Raw genomic sequence first — 18,640 nt, 5'->3', positions numbered from 1 at the left:
GGGGTACGCAGCAGCCGGAGGATGGGACAACGCTCCGCTGCAGCCCCTGGGACAGCGCGGGCACGGCCAAGAGGGTGATGGGTGTCCCTGGGCTGCTCTGGGCAATTCCTCCCCCTGTTTTTTAAATCTGCCTCTTTTTTTTTTTTTTTTTTTGGTGTGGCGCTGGGATGCTGTCGCAGGATTACCTGCAGGGCAAGCAAACCTTCTGGGCATGCTTCTGGATGGACCGCGGGCACAAAACCTGCCCTGAGCCTCCTGGTTTATACCGTTGAGCCTGCTTGCTTGTTTCCCACCCTGCCACACACTGATGCAGTAAAAGCTGTCCAACACCCATACTAATTCCAGGCTTTTCTGTACCATAATCCGTGTGCTTCATACACCACGTTTCAGTCACAGAGGAGGAAGCCGGTCGGCTTTATTAGGAAGAGCTGGGAGGGCTCCTGCAAGCTGGTGGGACTCCTAAGAGGGAGCCAAAAGCCAAATTGCGCTTTCCTTCGACCTCCCGCCATCCAGCACGAGGCCATCATCCCTCCACCTTTAGACTGGAAAATCGGAGGCAATGACACGCTTGATGATGAGAGCAGTGGACGTCACCGTGATGGTGAACGCAGAGGAATGAGGTGCAGCCTCTGCCACGCCAGCAGGACAGGCTCACCTCCGCGGGGCTTCACCCCCAAACCCCAAACCCAGTGCCACTGGCAAGGAGTGAGCCCCACAGCTTGTGTCCCCTTCTGGAGGATGCTCTGCAGAGGTCTCTACCCAGACGCGGTGCCTCCACCCCGTCCCCTCTCAGCTCCCTGCTGCCAGCAGTTTGGCTCAAGCTGATGAATGTTTTTCCAGGGGATGTGGTTACTGGGATCTTTTCCTCTTCCCTTCTTGTTCCTGGTACTTCCCTACCTGCTTTCAGTTTTTTCACTCCTTCCTTTGGCTTCTCTTCTGCAAATTTATCATGAAGTTGTTGAGTTTGGTGGCTGAGAAACAAGAAGCGCCGAATCTTGAAGGGCACCAGAAGTTTGCTTTTTGTTGCGGTCCCTTCGCCGTGCCCCGAGCACTGGCGGGGAGCACGCTGGCAGAATCCCGCGCCCCGAGGATGCCGGCAGTCCTCGCAGCACCAGGACCTGTGCTGCTGGGATGCTCTGTCCCAGAAGTCAGGGGCTGTGGTCTCACAGGCTGCTCTGGCTTTGCATATCTGTGACTGGGACAAAGTCAGACTGTTGTGAAGCCCCCAGAAAGGTAGAAAGTCCGCCTTTCTCTGGGACATTTTCCTGGTGGACCAAAACTTTGCTGGTGATCTGCTTCTTGCGGTGTTCAAAGCCTCACTGGCCCTCGGATGGGGCCGTGGGATGTAGCAGCGGTGGTGATGCCCACTGCAGGGGTGTCCTACACCCCCTGGGCAGGTCCTTACGGCATGGTTTGCGGTGGGCTCGAGCCACCCTTTGCAGTGCTGAGCCCCAAGATCTGAGTTTCCCTTTGCTTTTGTCCTGCAGTCCCACCCGCTGTCCCTGTGCAACACCAGCGAGGATGAACACACCGAATCGGGATTCATCACCATTGTCAAGCTTGAACAGCCGGATCGGGATCCCAACCCCTGCCTGTCTCTGGCTAACAAGGTAGGTGCAAAAATGCCCCCGGTGGCACCAGACTGGGAAGCGAAAGCCATGGTGCAGGAGAGAGTGAGGCAGCAGGGTAGGAAAGAGCTGTTGGAACGTGGAGAAAAGGACAAGGACAGAGCAGGGTCTTTGGGAGAAGGGGTTCTTTGGGAGAGACGCTGTGCCAGCCAACCCCAATGCCCATCCCTCCTTTGGTTTTCGGCTGCCTGGCTCTGTAAAAGCTGTGGAGTTTTCCCTAACCTGGCTGCTGTGGGACAGCTCGGACCTTTCCCCGGCATCCCGTACGCTTTACTGCCCGGCAGCCTCGTGCCCCTCCTGTTCTGCAGCCTCCCCGTGCTTCCTGGCCTGTTGAGGATTTGTGTTTCTCTATGTCCTCCACCCTGCGGGAAAACGTGGACACAGAAAACGTCTTCTGCGGTTCTGTCTTTAAAAATAATACTGTGATGCTTCAGTGGATGAAGCACGTGAAGGATCAGCACTGAGCGATTCAGACAAAAGCAAACCAGATGAACTAATGGTGGGACGTGACTCTAACGGCGCCGGCCACCATCCGCCCTACAAAGGGATGGGAGATCTCAGAGGTCTCCTGTGAAAGAGGTACCGTAGTGAAACAGCCGTTACTGTGTCAAAAGCTGAGGTCGCTGGTACAATTCTCTGGTAATAAGGAAGTCAGGTAGGAACGAGGGTCATTTTAAGCCTTAAAAACGTTGTGTCTCTGATAAAGTTGCATGGATAAGGCTAACATTAGCTTTTTTCCCAGTGGTTCACCGCGTCCTCTTATTGTCTCTGTACAAAATGTTGTGTTATTTCCCACAAGTGCTTTACAAACATTTAAAAAAAACCAAAAACCAACCCGTTTAGCTCTTCTTGGCTTTCTCTGGATTGCATTCAGGTGATGCCGCCCCTGTTGTCTGCTTTCTGCTGGCAGTGACATGCTGGTGATGGGGACAGGGACCTTTTCTGTCCTCCCTGCAGCTTGGCTGAAGAGGGCAGGCAAAACTTGGTCCAAGCAGTTGTTCCTGCACAGTAGGTCGGGGTTTGGTTTTTTTTTTTTTTTTTCGCAGAGGCTGTGGCAACAAAAGCAAGGGAAGGGATGTGATGCTGCGATGGATTTGCCACCTCGGGGCTGCTTCTGCTTCCCCCCCCCCCACCCTCCCCCCCTCACCCCGGCTGCATGGGCAGGCAGCAATGCCTGTCCCTTTCTGGACCAGGGTGGAAGCCGGAGTTTGGTTTGCCGCTGCCCTGGAGCTGATGCCAGCTGTTGGCACGAACCGGTGTGCTGGTTATCGATGTGCTATCGGTTGCCCCACATCTGGAAAATGGCCTGGTCCCACCCGTGGGTGTTAGGGACGCCCGAGGGTGGTGGGATAAAGAGCGAACCCAGGGGCTCGCAGTGCAGCTTGTGCCAGATGTGAGAGCACGGGCTCTGCGGGTGCCTCAGGGGCACAGCTGGGTGCTCCAGCTCTCCCGTGTCCATCCCGACGTGGCCATGGTGTTACAGTGGTCCCAGGCTGCCGCATCTGCCAGGGGAGGATGCTGGGGGGGGGGGGGAGGGGCAGCAACGGCGGGTTTGGGCAGCGCAGCTACTGTGGAGGATCTTGAACGGGAGGAAGGAGCAGCTTCAAAGACTTGTCTTCCATTTAAGAACCTAAAAGGTTTAAAAACTGTTTTGTTAGTTTTTTCCTTGGTCTTTGAGTCTCTGATCACAGCGCTGGAAGTACCAGTGTGTTACTGGGTCCAGGGAACGGCTGAGGAAGGTCTGCACAGGGAGGACAAGACATGCTGCACTGCGGTCATCCTCACTCCTCTTCTCCAGGACCACTAACCCCCCCCGCCCCAAGGAAATAAACCCCTCAGTTCATTGCTGCGCTCATGACTTGACAGAGTGAGAGTTCACTGGCCTTTAGTCATCACTGCTTTGTTACCAGAGCCGGATCCAACTCTGGATTTTGAGTTCCAGCTGAACATGACGTCGGTTGTCATCCTGCCTGCAGGTGGTCCTGCTCCAAGATCTCACCCAGGGAGGCTCACAGCTCTTCTCCCCCCAGACAGGACTAGTTTAACCATGAAATACAGGCAGATGCTCCTTAAGCTGACCACATTCCCGGGCCCTGCCTTGTACCTTGGTTCCTCCATCCCCCTGCCATTGCTGTCTGGCTGCTTCTCCATCCTGAAGGCTCTGCCAAGTTCCTTCCCTCCAACACCGTACAGAACCCTTCCTCAAAATCCCTGGACAACGCTTCTCCTCCAGAGCGGGGATGGAGCTGTGGGATGTGGCTGGTGCTCGCTGGAGCAGGAGCCTTGTTTTCCTGGCATGTGCTTCTTGCGGTAGAGCTTTGCATATTGAATTGCAGCTCTGTATCAACGATGATCAAAAAAAAAAAAAAAAAGCCATGTGCAAAGCGTTATCACAACCTCTGCTTTAGCTGTCACCCAGCCAAGCAGCGCGCACAGGCAACCCCGTCCAGCCCAGCGGGAGGATAACTCCAGCAGCCACCTGAGCCGCTTCTCTGCTTCTCCTCTCTTAAATTCTAGCCCTGCTTCAGCATCCAAAGCTAAAATCAGCAGGGAAGGTGTTTGGTCGGCAAGGGGAGAGGAAGGCGTGGAAAATACCTCTGGAATCAATTCAAAGTGATTTATTTTTCTTTCTGGTGCATTATCTGTAAATTTTTGGGTGTTTTTTGTTTTTTGTTTTTTTTTTTTCTGAGTGAACCATTGATTGCAAGTCTGGTTGACAGACTGCTGAAACCTCCTGAATCAGTCTTTAAATACATATTTGCACCAGAATCACTTCAGTCCTCAGAGGGGGGGGGTCAGCTGTGCCACGTGGCTGAAGAGATCCGATGCAAAGACAGCAAGCGCTCCGAAAATGATTACAGCAAGCAGGTTGTGAATAGCTCGAACAGAAGTTGTGTCCTTTGCAACAGGAGCCAGAAAGACGTGGGGAAGAGTCTCTTGTCCGGTCTCAGTTGTTCATTTCCCCATCGTAGGTGTCTTTAGTGGGATAAAATCTTTGTGGAGCTGTTCATTGTTCGTCAAAGCTTGACTGGCTCCAACGGGTGGAAGTCACTACCTGAAAGTCCTGTTTCTTCTTCGGTGCTGGCAAACGCTGGGGCTCCTTCCATCCCAGGCAGGACCCCAGTCTCTGATCCCTGCCCCGAGCTTTTCCAGCTTCCCCATCTGGTATACCCAACCCCAGAGCGTCAAATCCTATCAGCAGCTCAGAGCCTTCGGCCCTGCCTCCGTGGCCTCCATCTGCACCTCCATTCACATCCTCATCCCTGTCCCCGGACCCCGGCACCCACCTCTGGCACCCGGCTTCTCCCCGACGAGGCGCGTGGGGGTGACCTGCGCCAGCGAGCGAGGGATGGAGCTGAACCTGCTCCGCCGCTGCGCTGCGGGCTGCGCCGGGAATGCCCCTTCCCTTCGCTCGGCCGGCGCTCTGCCTTTGATACTGCAGCTGGGAAGCGGCGGCACTGACCTCTGGCCCCCGAGCTGGGGTTTGGCGAGGCAGCGGGTAAACTGCTGCCGCAGCTCCGGCAGCTCCCTGTTTGCACAGGCGCTCGGGGACGCGCAGATCAAAGGGCTCCGCATGAGTAACAGCGGCCCAGCCCTGCACTTTGTTCACGTTCCCCCGGCTGCCTTTCACAAGAGGCTGCCTCTGCCTGCCTGGAGGGCTCGAAGGGCTCGGTGGGAGGACGTGGGTGACCCCGCAAGGTCCTGCAGGTAGTAGGCCGCTTTGACCTCACCGGCCTGGCATGTACACTCATCTGGGTGGGTCTCAAAGCTGTCCTCCACGGACCGCAGCAACCGGTGGGCTGTGAAAAGCCATCCCGCTCCCAATCCTAGACCGGACCCGCAGCCCAGGCATCGCCTGAGCTTCTCCCTGATGGACATCAGGGAGAACAGGTGGGACAGTACTCCCACTGGGAGTACTGCATCCAGCTCTGGAGTCCCCAGCATAAGAAGGACATGGACCTGCTGGAGCGTGTCCAGAGGAGAGCCACGAGGATGATCCGAGGGCTGGAGCACCTCTCCTATGAGGAGAGGCTGAAAGAGTTCAGCCTGGAGAAGAGAAGGCTCTGGGGAGACCTTATTGTGGTCTTCCAGTCCCTAAAGGGGGCCTACAGGAGAGCTGGAGAGGGACTTTTTACTCGGGCATGGAGTGATAGGACGAGGGGGAATGCTTCAAACTGGAAGAGGGCAGGTTCAGATTGAACATTAGGAAGAAGTTTTTCACTGTGAGGTTGGTGAGGCACTGGCCCAGGTTGCCCAGAGAGGTTGTTGAGGCCTCATCCCTGGAGGTGTTCAAGGCCAGGCTGGACGTGGCCTTGGGCAACCTGGTCTGGTGGGAGGTGTCCCTGCCTATGGCAGGGGTGGTGGAACTCGATGATCTTCAAGGTCCTTTCCAACCTAAACCATTCTATGATTCTATAATGACATGGGAGACGGGGACCAGAGAGAGCAATGTGTGTGGGAGCCAGGCCCATAGACAGCCCACGGCTGGTGCAGCCGTGGTGAGAAGTGGGGATCTGCAGAGGTTTCTGCTGTCCTGGAACAGGAGCGTTGCGTTAATGGTGCAGAGCAAATCCAGCTCTGAAGCACAGGGGCACACGGCACAGGCAGCTGGGGAATTTGGTGTTTGGGTTTGTGGGCTGCTGTGACTGCAAGCCCACCAACTAACTTGGCCGCACAACTGTAGGGAGAAACCGTTGGTGAACCGCAGAGCTCTAGGAAGAGAGGCACTGCAGCTCAACACGAGTACAGAAACCAAGGTGTACGCTGTTTTCTCAATCTAAGCAGCGGGTGCTTCTTTCTCCTGTGAAGAGCCAGGGAGGCAGACACATACCCAAATGGTAAATGTTAATGCAGATGTTAATACAGATGTACAATACAAAATGTCCACTGAAGCTTCTGTTCTTTTGGACAGGCAAAGCTGGCGGGGGAGCGTGGAGCCCGCGCGATCCTTTTTGACATTACCGATGATGAAAGCGCTGCTGATCAGGTACAAACCCCGTTGATATTATCAGCTAAACCACAGTGCCCCTCTCCCACCCCAAAATGTGCCCGCGTCAGAACTCACTGGCCACCGACACGCAGCGGGAGGTCCCAGGAGGATACTGCTGGCTGGCTTTGAACCTGAGCTCTTACCCAGCTCACGATGAGCACAGCCAGCGCTCTTCTCTTCTGCTCACTCCATGGCACGTCCCAATCTCCCCCCAGCAGAAGCAGGCCAGCACCTTGAGAACAGCACCTCGCTGCTCTTAAAGGACATGGTCTGGTCGATTCAATCAAGCTTTTCCGCCAGGAGCTGGATGATTCCGCTTGGGAAAGCACAGATTACCTGGTCCCATCTAGTACAGACAGCCCTGCCCTACCTTAGGGGAAAGATGGGTTATAGAATCATAGAATTTCTCGAGTTTTCAAGCCAAAGTCACAGCCACCCTGCTGTGCTGTTGGTGATACTCCTTCTGCAAGTTTAACGTTGGATTAGAGCCCTCCAGAGGTCCCTTCCACCAACGCTGCTGTCATCTCTGGAAAGGAGTAGGTTTCCTATCAAAATAATCAAGGGATAATGAAAAGCATCCGGCATTAGATAAGGGGACAGCTTGGGGAGCTGGTGCTTGAGCTTATCAAACTCCGAGCTGACTCCTGCTCGCTGGATCCATCCCTCGTGGTTCTTTCATGTGCTTACAGCTTAATTTCTGATGCCGGAGAAATGCAGCAGCAAGTGCGAGCCCATGAGGTGCCACTGAGGTTGCTCAGTAAGGGTATGGGAAGGGGTTAGTGGGTCAGATGGCCATCCCTCATTCAGGTCAGGCTGCAGGAGTGGGTGGACTCGGACAGTTGCTGAGCCGGCCCGTGCCAGGACCGTGGCGGAAAAACCACCGGTATGATCAGAAACAAACTGAATGTCCTGCAGATCACAGAGGGAGGAGGGGGAACACTGATGGGTCTCACGGGAAGAGAAGAGGAAGCAGTTCTGTAGCGAAGGCAGTGCTCGGCAGTGTCGTTGGCAGTTACCACGTGGAAGAGGAGAGACCAAAAACTTTTGCACAGGGGATTGGAAGGGGAGTACAGGAGACACTGAGCAGTGCCCAGTTGTGCATGAGGAGGCACCGTCAGAGGAAATGAAGAAAGCCATGCTGAAGGGTTGCTAAAAGAGGAGGAGCTTCCATCTGATGTCATCGTACAGGGATAGTGCAAATTTTGGGGAGCAGTCAGTCTCTAAAGTGTGCGCAAGAAGGATCAAGAGGAACCAGACGTGCCTGGGAGGGTGGGATCGTCCTTGTTTCAGGCTGTTCTGGACCATCTCACACCATGTTTGTTTCTTTACAGCTGAGAAAGCCCAGAGGTCTGAGTCAGCCTGTGGTTCTGATCAGGGGCCACGATGCTGAGCTTCTCATGGGCGTCGTGAACAAGAACAGAGAGGCCCACGTGAAGATAGAGGTCAAGGAGCCACCAGCTTGGGTGAGACAGACACCATTCTCACTGCCTTCTGTATCCTCCCTCCCAAGCTGCTGTGCCGTGGAATAGGACTGTCCCAAAGATGCTGAGCTTTCCTCCCCAGGGACAAGACCCCTCCTTTGCAGGGGCTGCCTGTCTGCAGCATTCAGATGACGTGCTGCAAATAAAGGCTCAAAAGGGCTTTCAGCTTATGTAGCTTCTTTTGCATAAACATCGCGAGGGAAGCAAGTGGTTTCCCTGTCTCTTCAGGTGAGACCAAGCCTTGATTTCCTCATCTTCTGCTACCTTGGACCATGGCCTCTAGGGAGCTGAGGTGCTGCAAGGCAGAGAAATTCCATTCCTGCTGGCATGTGGAGAAAAGACTCAACACTTTGTCTTTTACCTGTAAAGAGCAAGGAGGTAGAGCTTGGCCAAGGATCACGTGTTCACAGGCTGATGGTCAGGAAGAGATGGGGATCCCCCTGCCTAGCCTCTAGTTCCCACCCCTGCCACACAAGAGTAATTTCTTTCCTGTTTCATCCAACAGCCGGACTACGACGTCTGGATTCTTCTCACGGTGGTCAGCACTGTGGTCGTCATCATTTTGATTTTTGTTGTCCGCACAAAGTGCCAGCTGAACAGGACTCAGGTAGGAACCTCACAGAGCAGATGTCTCTGAGCAAACAGAAGCGCATGAAGGGCAGGAACAGACACGGTTTGGGAGGCGAAATGTGCCTCTGTCAACTGAAGATGTGGCCACATGAGGCGGGAGCAGCGCAGGGATGAGCGGAGTGATCCTGCGATGGGCTGGCAGTATCCCTCGTGCGGTGGCCTTGCTCTCCTCCTGCCACCCCACCAGCACTGCAGCCTGCAGTCCCAGCACATGGCAGAGCTTGTCCCAGCACCCAAAGCTGCAGAGCTGCCCCACAAGAGAGTAGAAGATTTTAACAGAAACTAACAAATTAAATAATCATCTTTCCAGAGTCAGATGTGTTTCCATATTTGAGAATACCCCATTTGTCCTATAGAAAGACAAGCCTTTGGGGCTCAAAAGTTCAGCACAGCTGAGTGACTTTGAACGGCCAGTGCCAGCTGTCTCCCGCTGGCGGCAAAGCTAAGTCAGGTTAGACAAAAAGTCACATCTGGAAATGAGTAGCACCCCCAGATTCCTGATAATCCCATTTTGAAAACGAAAGGGCAACGGGCAGTATGGCAACGTAAGGCTGAGCCTCTCCTTAAAACCTCCTTTCTCCCCGGCAGGACTCCTTGCAGCAGCAGACCATGCAGGCCATCGGGCAGCTGGCCACGCGCAAGTACCAGGGAAGGAGCCGGCAGGCGTCGCGGTGGGACTCGGCCAGCAGCTGCAGCTCAGCCCCGGTCTGTGCGATTTGCCTGGAGGAGTTCAGCGAGGGCCAGGTAGGCTGCGGGCATGGCTGCTGGTTAGCCACAGCTCGGAGCTTCCCAGCCACCATCCGGTGGGAGCTGAGCAGTCTGGCAGGGGCGGGAGGCCCTTGGGATGTTTCATTCAGCAACTCCGGAGGGCTGGGAAAGGACTGGCATCGATGGAGGTCCGCTTGCCCCTTGGCTAAAAAAGCCCTGCTCCTGCTGAAGTCACTTTCCTGCAGATTCAGATTCCCTGAAGACGGGTCTCCAGCTGTCGCTGTAGGGTAAAATGTCCGTAATACGTCCGTGTTGAAACAACAGGACAAAAGCGGGGTTTGCTTCTCCAAAGCACTCAGCCTGAAACCCCCCTATTCCCAAGGGCGAGCACCTCTCTCTGGACCTTCACGCCCCAGAGCTGGACGCAGCAAGCAGACCCAGAGCTGCCAGGCTGCTGCACAGCCTCCTCCAGGCAAAGCTGAGCTGCAGACCGCTTGCGTTAGACAACTTTCCATCCTACAAGGCTCGTGTCCATTGAGAAGGAGCCATCCAAGTCTTGGGACATGGTTCTCCTTGCTCACACTCCTCCTCTTCTCTCCACCTCTCTCTAGGAACTGCGGATCATCTCGTGCTCCCATGAGTTTCACCGGGAGTGTGTTGACCCCTGGCTGCAGCAACACCACACGTGTCCACTTTGCATGTTCAATATTCTTGGTAGGGCTCAGACACAGCATTTCCCGGCCAGGGATGGGGTTGGGTGGAGGGGTTGTGCCCAGGAGGTCCACGTACCCTTGGGTGATGCATACAGTCGGTGCATCAGTGGGAGCATGTGTCTCTGTGCATGTGGGTGTACAGGGCGGTGTGTGCATGGAGAGGGGTCCCTGTGCATGTGAGCCCCCACGGTGTACAGCGAGGCGCTGGGCTGGGGTGGGACCTGCACAGAGAGGAGGGCCTTCCAGTGCTGGGACCTGCGGGGAAGGGAGGTGGGATCCGAGGGTCGGGGCAGCAGGGAGGGTGCTGAGTGTGCAGGACCACCAGGATGGTTTGGTGGTGGCAGTGAGGAGTTGCAGGGCATGGGTGGGATGTGGGACCGCGGTGGGGATGCAGTAGAGGCTCACTGATGCTGGAGGAACTGCAGCTGGGCTGTGGCACCTATGCTGGATGCTGCCTTCTTTCTCCACAGCCAGAGACTCGGTGGACCAGGCCACAGCCGCTGGCTCCAGGCTGGCCCCACGGGACATGGAGCCCGGACGGCGTCTCCACCTTTTCCGCCAGCACCCGGGACATGCCCTTTACCACCTCCCACACGCGTATCCTCAGAGGAACCTCAGGAGCTTTCCCCCGGAGCCAGCCCACGGCAACCCCTTCTTCCACTCTCCAGAGCTCTCCCAGCTGGATTTTGGCACCATCCACTACATGCCCTACAGGCCAGCCGCCTCCCTGCTGGCCTGTGGCCACCCGTCCCCCCTGGCCCCGGGCTTGCTGGGCCAGCAGCATCCCAACCCCTCGGCGTGCGGACAGACGCTGCCACCCCACAGGACTTGTTCTCTCCAGCCCCAGCCCCCCTGCCTGGGGCTCAAGGCAGCCCTGGCGCAGAAGCAGCACCGCGCCCCCACCCTGCGCCGGGGGGGCAGCCACGGGCACCAGCACAACAGCAGCGGCTCCGGGGAGAGCTATCTCACGGAGCACAGCGGGTACCTGGCGGACGGGCCGGGCAGCGACTCCAGCTCGGGGCCCTGCCACGGTTCCTCCAGTGACTCCATGTTGAACTGCACGGATGTCAGTCTGCAGGGCATCCACGGCAGCTGCTCCACTTTCCGCAGCTCCCTCAGCAGTGACTACGACCCCTTCGTGTACTGCAGCTCGGAGGGACCCGCCACGGACAATGGCCAGGAGCAGCCGCGGGCGCTGAGGGAGACGCGGCCCAGGTCCTTGGACCTGATGGTGCCTGGGGGTGCTGCTCCGGCCAAGCCCCAGGTGCTCAGCCACGTCCACTACCACCACCACCAGCACCATCACTACAGACGAGACGCGGAGTGTCCACCCGGGCGGGCCGGGCAGGGGCCTGGGCAGCGCAAATCCCGGTACTCTGGGGCCAAGGTTGGCTTCCATGGTGCTCGGACACAAAGGAGGACTGAGAAAAGCCATCACTGTCAGCAGCCTCCGGAAAGCAGCGCTGTGTCACAGGAGGCAGCTCCGGCAGGACAGCCAGCCTGTCCCCAGCAAGGCCGGGACGCCCCTCATGCCCCCTCTGCTTCTCCAAACAGGTTGGACTTCAGTGTAGATGCCAACAGACAGTCGGGAGCCGCTGGCACATCCCCTGCCCCGCTGCCCCCGAGACACAGCTTACAGAGCCGTCATCACCGAAGGAAAAGAAAGTGTCCCCTAGAGCCCGACCCCGCTCTCCTGCCCCAGGACTCAGCCCTGCCCAAAGCCTGCGACGTTCACGTTCCTCACGGCCACCCCGCTGGCTACCGCTGCTCGCCCGAAGTCCAGCCCCTGATCCCAAGCGCTCCCCCGCCCTGCGGCTCGGGCTCTCGGCCGCTCTGGAAGTGTTTAGTGCCGCAGTCCGGCTCAGAGCTGAAAAAGCAGGAGGAGGGGTTGTCAGGACGGGAGGGAAACCGCACAGTTCCTGCTGATTTCTCGGGGACGGGCACCCCCAGACACAGTCTGAGTCTTCACTTTCACTGCCCGTCTCAGCAGGGTAGTCGGGGTAAGTCGGGTGTTGGCCTCTTCTTGCAGCGAGCAGGCGAACGAGGGTGTGAGGGTGGTTTGCTGAGGGTACTCTGGCTGCCAGTAGACCTGGGTACCTTCACGATGGGCTTTCCTACGGGACCACTGACAACAGAAGCGTTTCAGAGCTCACCTGTCTGGAGGTGACGGCCCGAACAATTAGCAAGCCGGTTAATGAGAGCACTAAACCCTGCAGTCTCTTCCTAAAATAATACAAATGAGAAATAAGGTGGCTATTTTTAACTAAAGATCTTTAGCAGCCGGAATATCTCCCAAAGGAAGGGGTGGGACCATGTTTCTCAGTGTCCTTACATCAGTCTGGATGTCTTACTGGCAGAGGCGTTATCATTGAGGCTTATTGGGCTCTCGTTGTTTTAGCCAACGCCAGCTAACCGGAATCAATAAGGAAGGAAGTGTGCGTGGACGGTGGTAGTAGGAGAACAGACTAAATGAGTTTATGGATTTGCACATCCCTCATTTCTCACCTGCCTCTGTTGCGTGGGAGTTGCCTTTTAGTGTCTTTTGGAAATCAGTTGTAATTAAAGTTTGGCCCTTTGCCTGGCTGCTGTAGAGAGAGGGGAAAAATGCGTTTTGAGACGAGGCTGTTTGAAAGAACCTCAGTGAGTTTAGCTCCCAGGTCTCGCTCTCTCGGGCTCCTCTGGGTACAGCAACCTGCGAGTCAGCGCTGGCTCCGAGCAGAGCCTGGCTCCCTTCCTCGCCCCGCCACTGACTCATTGCAGCTCCTCGGGCAAATCGTTTTGATTTAGGTACCAAATACAGATCTAGCTGCCTAATTTCTGTTAAAACGCTGGCTTTAAACTCGTGACTCACCGTGCCCATTGTGCCACGGAGATAATAACTTCCTCCCCATGCTCGTCTATCCAGCCCTACACCACACCCAGGCTCCCGGTGCTGGAGCGCCTGCCGAGGAGGCAGCAGGGAAGGGGGAGAGGCTGGATGGGGCACGGTGCTGGCTGCCTGCGGCGCTCCGGGCTCCCAGACTCCCAGGAACATATATATATATATTTTTTTTTTTTTTTTTCCCAGGCGCAGAAGTGCCTGACACTGCAGATAGGTGATACGGGAGGTTCTTCAAAGGGCCCGGAGGGATGCTGCCGTTTCGAGAGATGAGGCAGCAGTGCAGAGATGTCTCTGGTTTGCAGGTAGCTCTGGGTGCTGATGTCCCCCGAGTTGGAGGCGGTGGTCAGTGATACGGCCAGGACACAGCCCTCCCAGGATCACAGCAGGGGACCTCCACGTGGAGAGAGCCCTCCTGGCGTGAGGGCAGGCTGCTCAGGAATTGCTCAAAATGAAACTGGGAGGATTCCCCAGGTCACCAGAGCAGGAGTCTGTGCACCTATGACGGGGCGCTGGGTGCTGCAGCGCCCAGGGCATTGCAAAGGCCCCTGCTGTGATGCCTCTGTCTCTTTGGAGACGTCCCTGCCACCCGCCCAGAGCCGGTGCCAGCATGCTTTGCTGAGCCCATGCAGCCCTTGTTCGCTCTTACCTGCCTTTACCAGGAGCTAGGAGGGCCAGTGTGTTTGAAAACAGTGGGACTCTATGTCTGTTTGATCGCAGTAGCTTCTGTGGATGCTTTGAGGACCAGCCAGAGAGTCAGAATCTCCGTGTAAGATTGAGAAAATACATAGAAAGGAAGGATTTAACTTTATTAGGAACTGAGGACAGTGGAAGAGAGCAAGAGCTCATGCAGGGCTTATGCTGAAAAGCCATCAAGCTGAAAACACGTTGGTTGACATAAGACAACTTCTGAGTTATAATCACATCAGTTCTTTATCTGAGAAAGGGACTGGACATAGATCAATAGAGAACAAGTAAACAGAGCAAAGAACAATCTCAACAGACAGTCCCATGTAAGCAGGACACCAAGGAGAAATGCATATATGCCTCTAGATAAATGTTGCAAGGCTAAAAATATAAGTGGATGAATTAAAAAGCCCAGCTTTAAATTAAAGTTTTGACAAACTTTTCAGAAATCCAGTTTTAAAAAAAACAACACAAACAGTGGGACCCTGTAATTCCCAGGTGAAATTACAGAGAGGAGAAGAGTGTGTCTCTTCTGGTGGCAGGGCAGGGACACTGCGTTAAAGGGGAGTGTAAAGTCCCATGACAAGTAACACACAAATCCCCAATTGCGCCTAAGTAGGAGGAGTATGGAATTAGGGTTATAATACACTGCATTAGCACAGGCTGCAAAAGAGGAGCCTACATATACATGAGAATCTTCTTCAAATAATACCAAAAGAAGCAGTCAAAAGAATAAGATGCTTTTGGGCACAGGGATCATTTACAGCCCCAGAAAAGGGCTGGCCAAGCACCAGAGAGGGCAATTAGAAGCAAGAAGCTGTTCTTCCAAAGCGAAGGTGTGGCAAGACAAAGACATCAGAAAAGAGTTGGATGCAAAGCTAAGTGCAGAGCCACGGTGAGGCAGGCCAGGGAAGATTTCTATGAACAGCTTGTGAAAAAGAGAGAGTATTAATGCAAACATTTTCAACTCCATCAGAAGGGAGAAGGCTGCCAGAGGCTCTGCAGGTCCAGGGAGTAACACAGGTCTAAGAGGGATGTTCAAGGGCTGTAACTGCATAGCAGAAGAGCAAACTGAATTTATTGCATTAGTGATCAGCGTGGAAGTGCTTGAGGAGGTTCCCAGCCTGGTACATCTCCATTCAGGGCATGGAATAGAGGATCCCTCATAAATCAGTTTTAGTGTTTCTGAGGCACAGCAGTAAAGCGGATAGCAACAAATTGCCAGGGCTACAGGTCACTCACCCGGGCATCGTGCAGGGGCTCAAGCACAAAACTGCTAAATCACGAATGTGGACTGCAATCTGTTACCCATGCCCAGAGCCAGAAGGAAAAGCTGAGGGCGATATCAGCTTGAAATAGCTGAAGCCACAGAACGATGAGCCTGACTTTCCTGCCAAGCAAATTGTTAAAAATTCAAATACAGGGTCTGACTTGTAGGCATATGTGAAAACCAGGGGAGGAGGCAACACAGCTTTTGTAGAGAGAGATAACGCCTCACAGATCTATTAGGGGAATGAAGCTCTCAAAGCATAGAAGGGAAGGTGCTCTCATAGGTAAATAACTTGCTAAAAAATAGGAGACAAAGTGCAGTTCAGTCTTAATGGAGGAAGGTTACTCGAAGAAGGAGGAACGTGGAGTTCTCCAACTGTCTGCACCTTTCAGCAAGCTCATAAATATCCTGGACAAGGAGAGGAGATAGCAAAGTTTATAAAAGACAAAATCCTTCAGGACTGTCAGCTTTAAAACTGGTGACAAAGCATTACAGAAGGATCTCCCATCGCTGCGTTACCAGGCAATAGGGTGGTGGATGAAATCCCGTGCAAGTAGCACAAAATGCCACACATAAGCAGAACTGCTTCTAAGTAAAAGTCAAATTATTATTAGGAGCTGGCTGGGAACAAACGTGGGACAAGCAGAAAGTGCCGTTATGCGTCTGCGTAAGCTGGTGGTGCTTTCACAGCTAGGATCCATCACTGATCGCTGCTTCTCAAAAACAGATACAGCAGACTTGAGAGAAGTGCAGAAAGGTATCGAGTACAATCACAGCGATGAGGTTTCTCTGAGACAACACAAAGAATATAGAGGCTTTCATGTGGGAAAAAGATCATTAGCCGAGGATATGAAAGACAGGATATGAAATCCGGAGAGCAGGGAAGAAGGCAGATAAGAGACACTCACTGGTGCTTATAACAAAATAGGTGGTGGCATCAAACGGGACCCAGAAGCTTTGGAACACCCAATAAGGTAACACACGGTGTGTAATCAAAGTGGTGCTCCTTGCCCAGAGGATGTAGGTGCCAGAAGTAAAATGCGTTCGAGAGCCTAGATCAAGAGCTCTCGAATGCAGAGATGCAAATATCCTCCCTGGCTCAGGAAGTCCCTAAACCAGGGATTCCAGAAGCTGACGGTGCTCCCGCGGGATGCAGCACCCTCCAGGTGTGTGCTTACCTCGCCCAGCTGCGAGGGGAGGCTGAGCCTTGGTCCACAGCCCCCGGAGACGCTCCGCTTGGGCAGGCACTGCCGTGCACTGGCATCGCAGAGAGTAGCGCTGCCCTCAGCCATCGCCAGGGTGATGTGGTCAGATGATCTCAGAGATGCTTTGCGTGATCTCGGGAGTTTACGCCGCTTCCTTGCGCACCTCCACCAGCTTTTCTTGGTGGGGTTTGCATAAAGATACATCCCGGCCTCTCTTGCCTGGGAGACTCAACCTGGGAGTTGTTTCACCGACAAATCAATCCTCAAGCAATGCTGAATGGATCCTCTTAAGAGAAGTCAGACAACTAGCAGTGAATTACAGCTAGATGGCTTCCTAAACCACCCCAGCACGCATAGTGCTCGTTCCAGAACAGCCATATTACTCCCAGCACAGGCAGCTGAAATCTCATCATTGCTCTTTCTCTGGGAAATCTCCCCTCCTGCAGCACGCTGCCACCATCCTCCCCCTCTCCTCCATCTCCTGCTCATCCTCCTAGCCATGCCCTTTCATGTCGTGTCTTTGATCTTTACTAGAGAGCCGGGAAAGGGATTAGAGGGCAGAAAAAGACCACCATTAAAACCTAATACCCAAAGAACAAGATCTCTGTTGTATCACCAAGGTGTGCTCCTTCAGGTCATTGCTCTGTGTGGGTCTCAATGGCCGGTTCCGCAGCTGAGGCTCTGTTGCCTCTCCCAATTCGAGACCCTTTTTTAACCTTCCTTTCTGTTTGTGTAATGGGGGGCACCCACATAGGCTGAGTTTTCAGAAGATTTTAGTAATGCTATTTGAGACTTGGGGCGTCTGACTGATCACAGAGTGATGGAAGCTGTATCTTTTGTGCTGCACAGAAGTTGGTCTACATGAGAAGCAGTCGGCAATGGGTTATTCAGCGTGCCCATGACACAAATCACAAATGCCAGATACGCTCAAACTCTGCTGGCGCTTTAGCCATGCCTGCACACACATGTATACGTGTAACACTGTGTCTGTGCATTAGTTTTCCCACATCAATTTGCTGCATTTTCAAAGCAGAATCTCATTTGTTTATTTTCTTCCCAAATATTTAATTTTCAGAGGTCCTGTTCCTACAGCTGGTGATGTATAACAAACAAGAATTTGCTGTGACTGTTTTGAATTGCTCTCTGCCAATATCTGCATGGGCATTTGTTTCCTTTTGATCTCGGGAACATTTAAGAAAAAGGGAAATGTGAAAAATAATGCATTTATGCCTTTACTGGGCTACGCTGACCCTGCGTGAGAGCTTGGGAGACGTGTGGGAAAGGGACTGTGGTTTGTGCTTCAACACACAGTCACTTGGAGAGAAAGGGACTATCTGAAGCAGCAACTCCGGGTGCAGTGTATCTTGGCAGCCCTTATGTTGAATGTTTCAAAGTAAAACTACTCAGCACTTGCCTGCCAATAATTCACCAGGTGGAAGGGACTGGAGAAGAGCACGAGCTGCAGTCCTTGGTGGGCATGAGGGGTTGGTGTTTGCGGCCAACCACCACTCAGTTGGGTTTGGCTTGTTTGGGACTCAGAAGCAATTTGTGCAACTTCTTGAATGCAGTGAAATGCATGTGCCATCCCTTTCTTGCGCACGCACACCACTTGCAGTCCACTTCTGTTGTCTGGAGTTTCTGATGATGTCGTCCCCTGTCCCTGGAAGGTGCTGCTGTGGCCCTGTGTGAATATGAATCGGTGTTATTTTCTGTTGCTAATAATTTTTAAAAAGGCTGTAGAGATTTTCCTCAAAGAGCAAACATCAAAAAGCCTCAAAAGCAAACATCTAGTAGGGTGCACCATACCCTTAGCCTGTATCTTCTGAAATATTTAAAGGGTGGCTTGACGTCTTATCTTTACATTTTATTGTGCTTTAACTTAGAGGAATAAACTGATTGGGGAGGTGGCCAGAAAAGTCCCTCTAAAATATTGGGAGCAACTTAGTGGCTTTCACTGTAGCATCTGTTCTCTGTATCGCAGGGTCAAGGCCCCAGCAGCTGCAGAGTCGGGGAATGTTCAGCTAGTTGTAGCTGACACCTTTCTTTTTCCTTTTCTTTGAATGCAGGGTCTGAAGAGGAGGTCCAGGATGTCCATGAACACTCAGTTTAATAAAACACTGGCCTGTTTGCTTACTGGAGAGCTGGAGTGGACAAAGATGTTCACTGTACCAGCCATAGAGGAGCTCAGGTCTTGCTCCCTGCACAGGCAACGGCGAATAACCAGCCCTGACCTGCACAGCCCACGCCAAGATGCAGACTGCAAATAAGCAACGTGACACTTGTGGTCTCCTCACATGTTCCCACATTGCGATGGTCACGCAAACACAGAGCTGTGTTCTCCAGGTCCCCTTCTCCTTTGAAGGCACAGGCAGCCCATCTTCATCCTGTGGCATCTGTCTGCGTGGGCTGGCTCGCTCGGAGACCGGTCTTGGGAGTCACCAGCTGGAGAG

At 53.9% G+C, this 18,640-nt stretch overlaps 1 protein-coding gene across 1 annotated transcript in view; it reads left to right on the top strand.

The window, feature by feature from the left end:
- RNF43 (ring finger protein 43) overlaps window positions 1-18,300 on the top strand; it is a gene marked incomplete at both ends in the record, with an annotated part of 59,092 nt that extends 40,792 nt beyond the window's left edge. Inside the window, 8 exons of the mRNA XM_082493230.1 lie at window positions 1,488-1,610; window positions 6,541-6,615; window positions 7,950-8,081; window positions 8,605-8,706; window positions 9,318-9,473; window positions 10,049-10,151; window positions 10,621-12,150; window positions 18,257-18,300. Of these exons, the coding sequence (XP_082349356.1) occupies window positions 1,488-1,610; window positions 6,541-6,615; window positions 7,950-8,081; window positions 8,605-8,706; window positions 9,318-9,473; window positions 10,049-10,151; window positions 10,621-12,150; window positions 18,257-18,300 (2,265 nt within the window). The remainder of the gene's footprint in view (window positions 1-1,487; window positions 1,611-6,540; window positions 6,616-7,949; window positions 8,082-8,604; window positions 8,707-9,317; window positions 9,474-10,048; window positions 10,152-10,620; window positions 12,151-18,256) is intronic.
- Between the last annotated feature and the right edge of the window lie 340 nt (window positions 18,301-18,640).

The sequence above is a fragment of the Vanellus vanellus genome (genome assembly GCF_965231255.1).
Source record: "Vanellus vanellus genome assembly, chromosome: 19".
NCBI lineage: Eukaryota > Metazoa > Chordata > Aves > Charadriiformes > Charadriidae > Vanellus > Vanellus vanellus.
The sequence above is the reverse complement of the archived record's forward strand: the minus strand, read 5'-3'. Positions and strand labels throughout refer to the sequence as shown.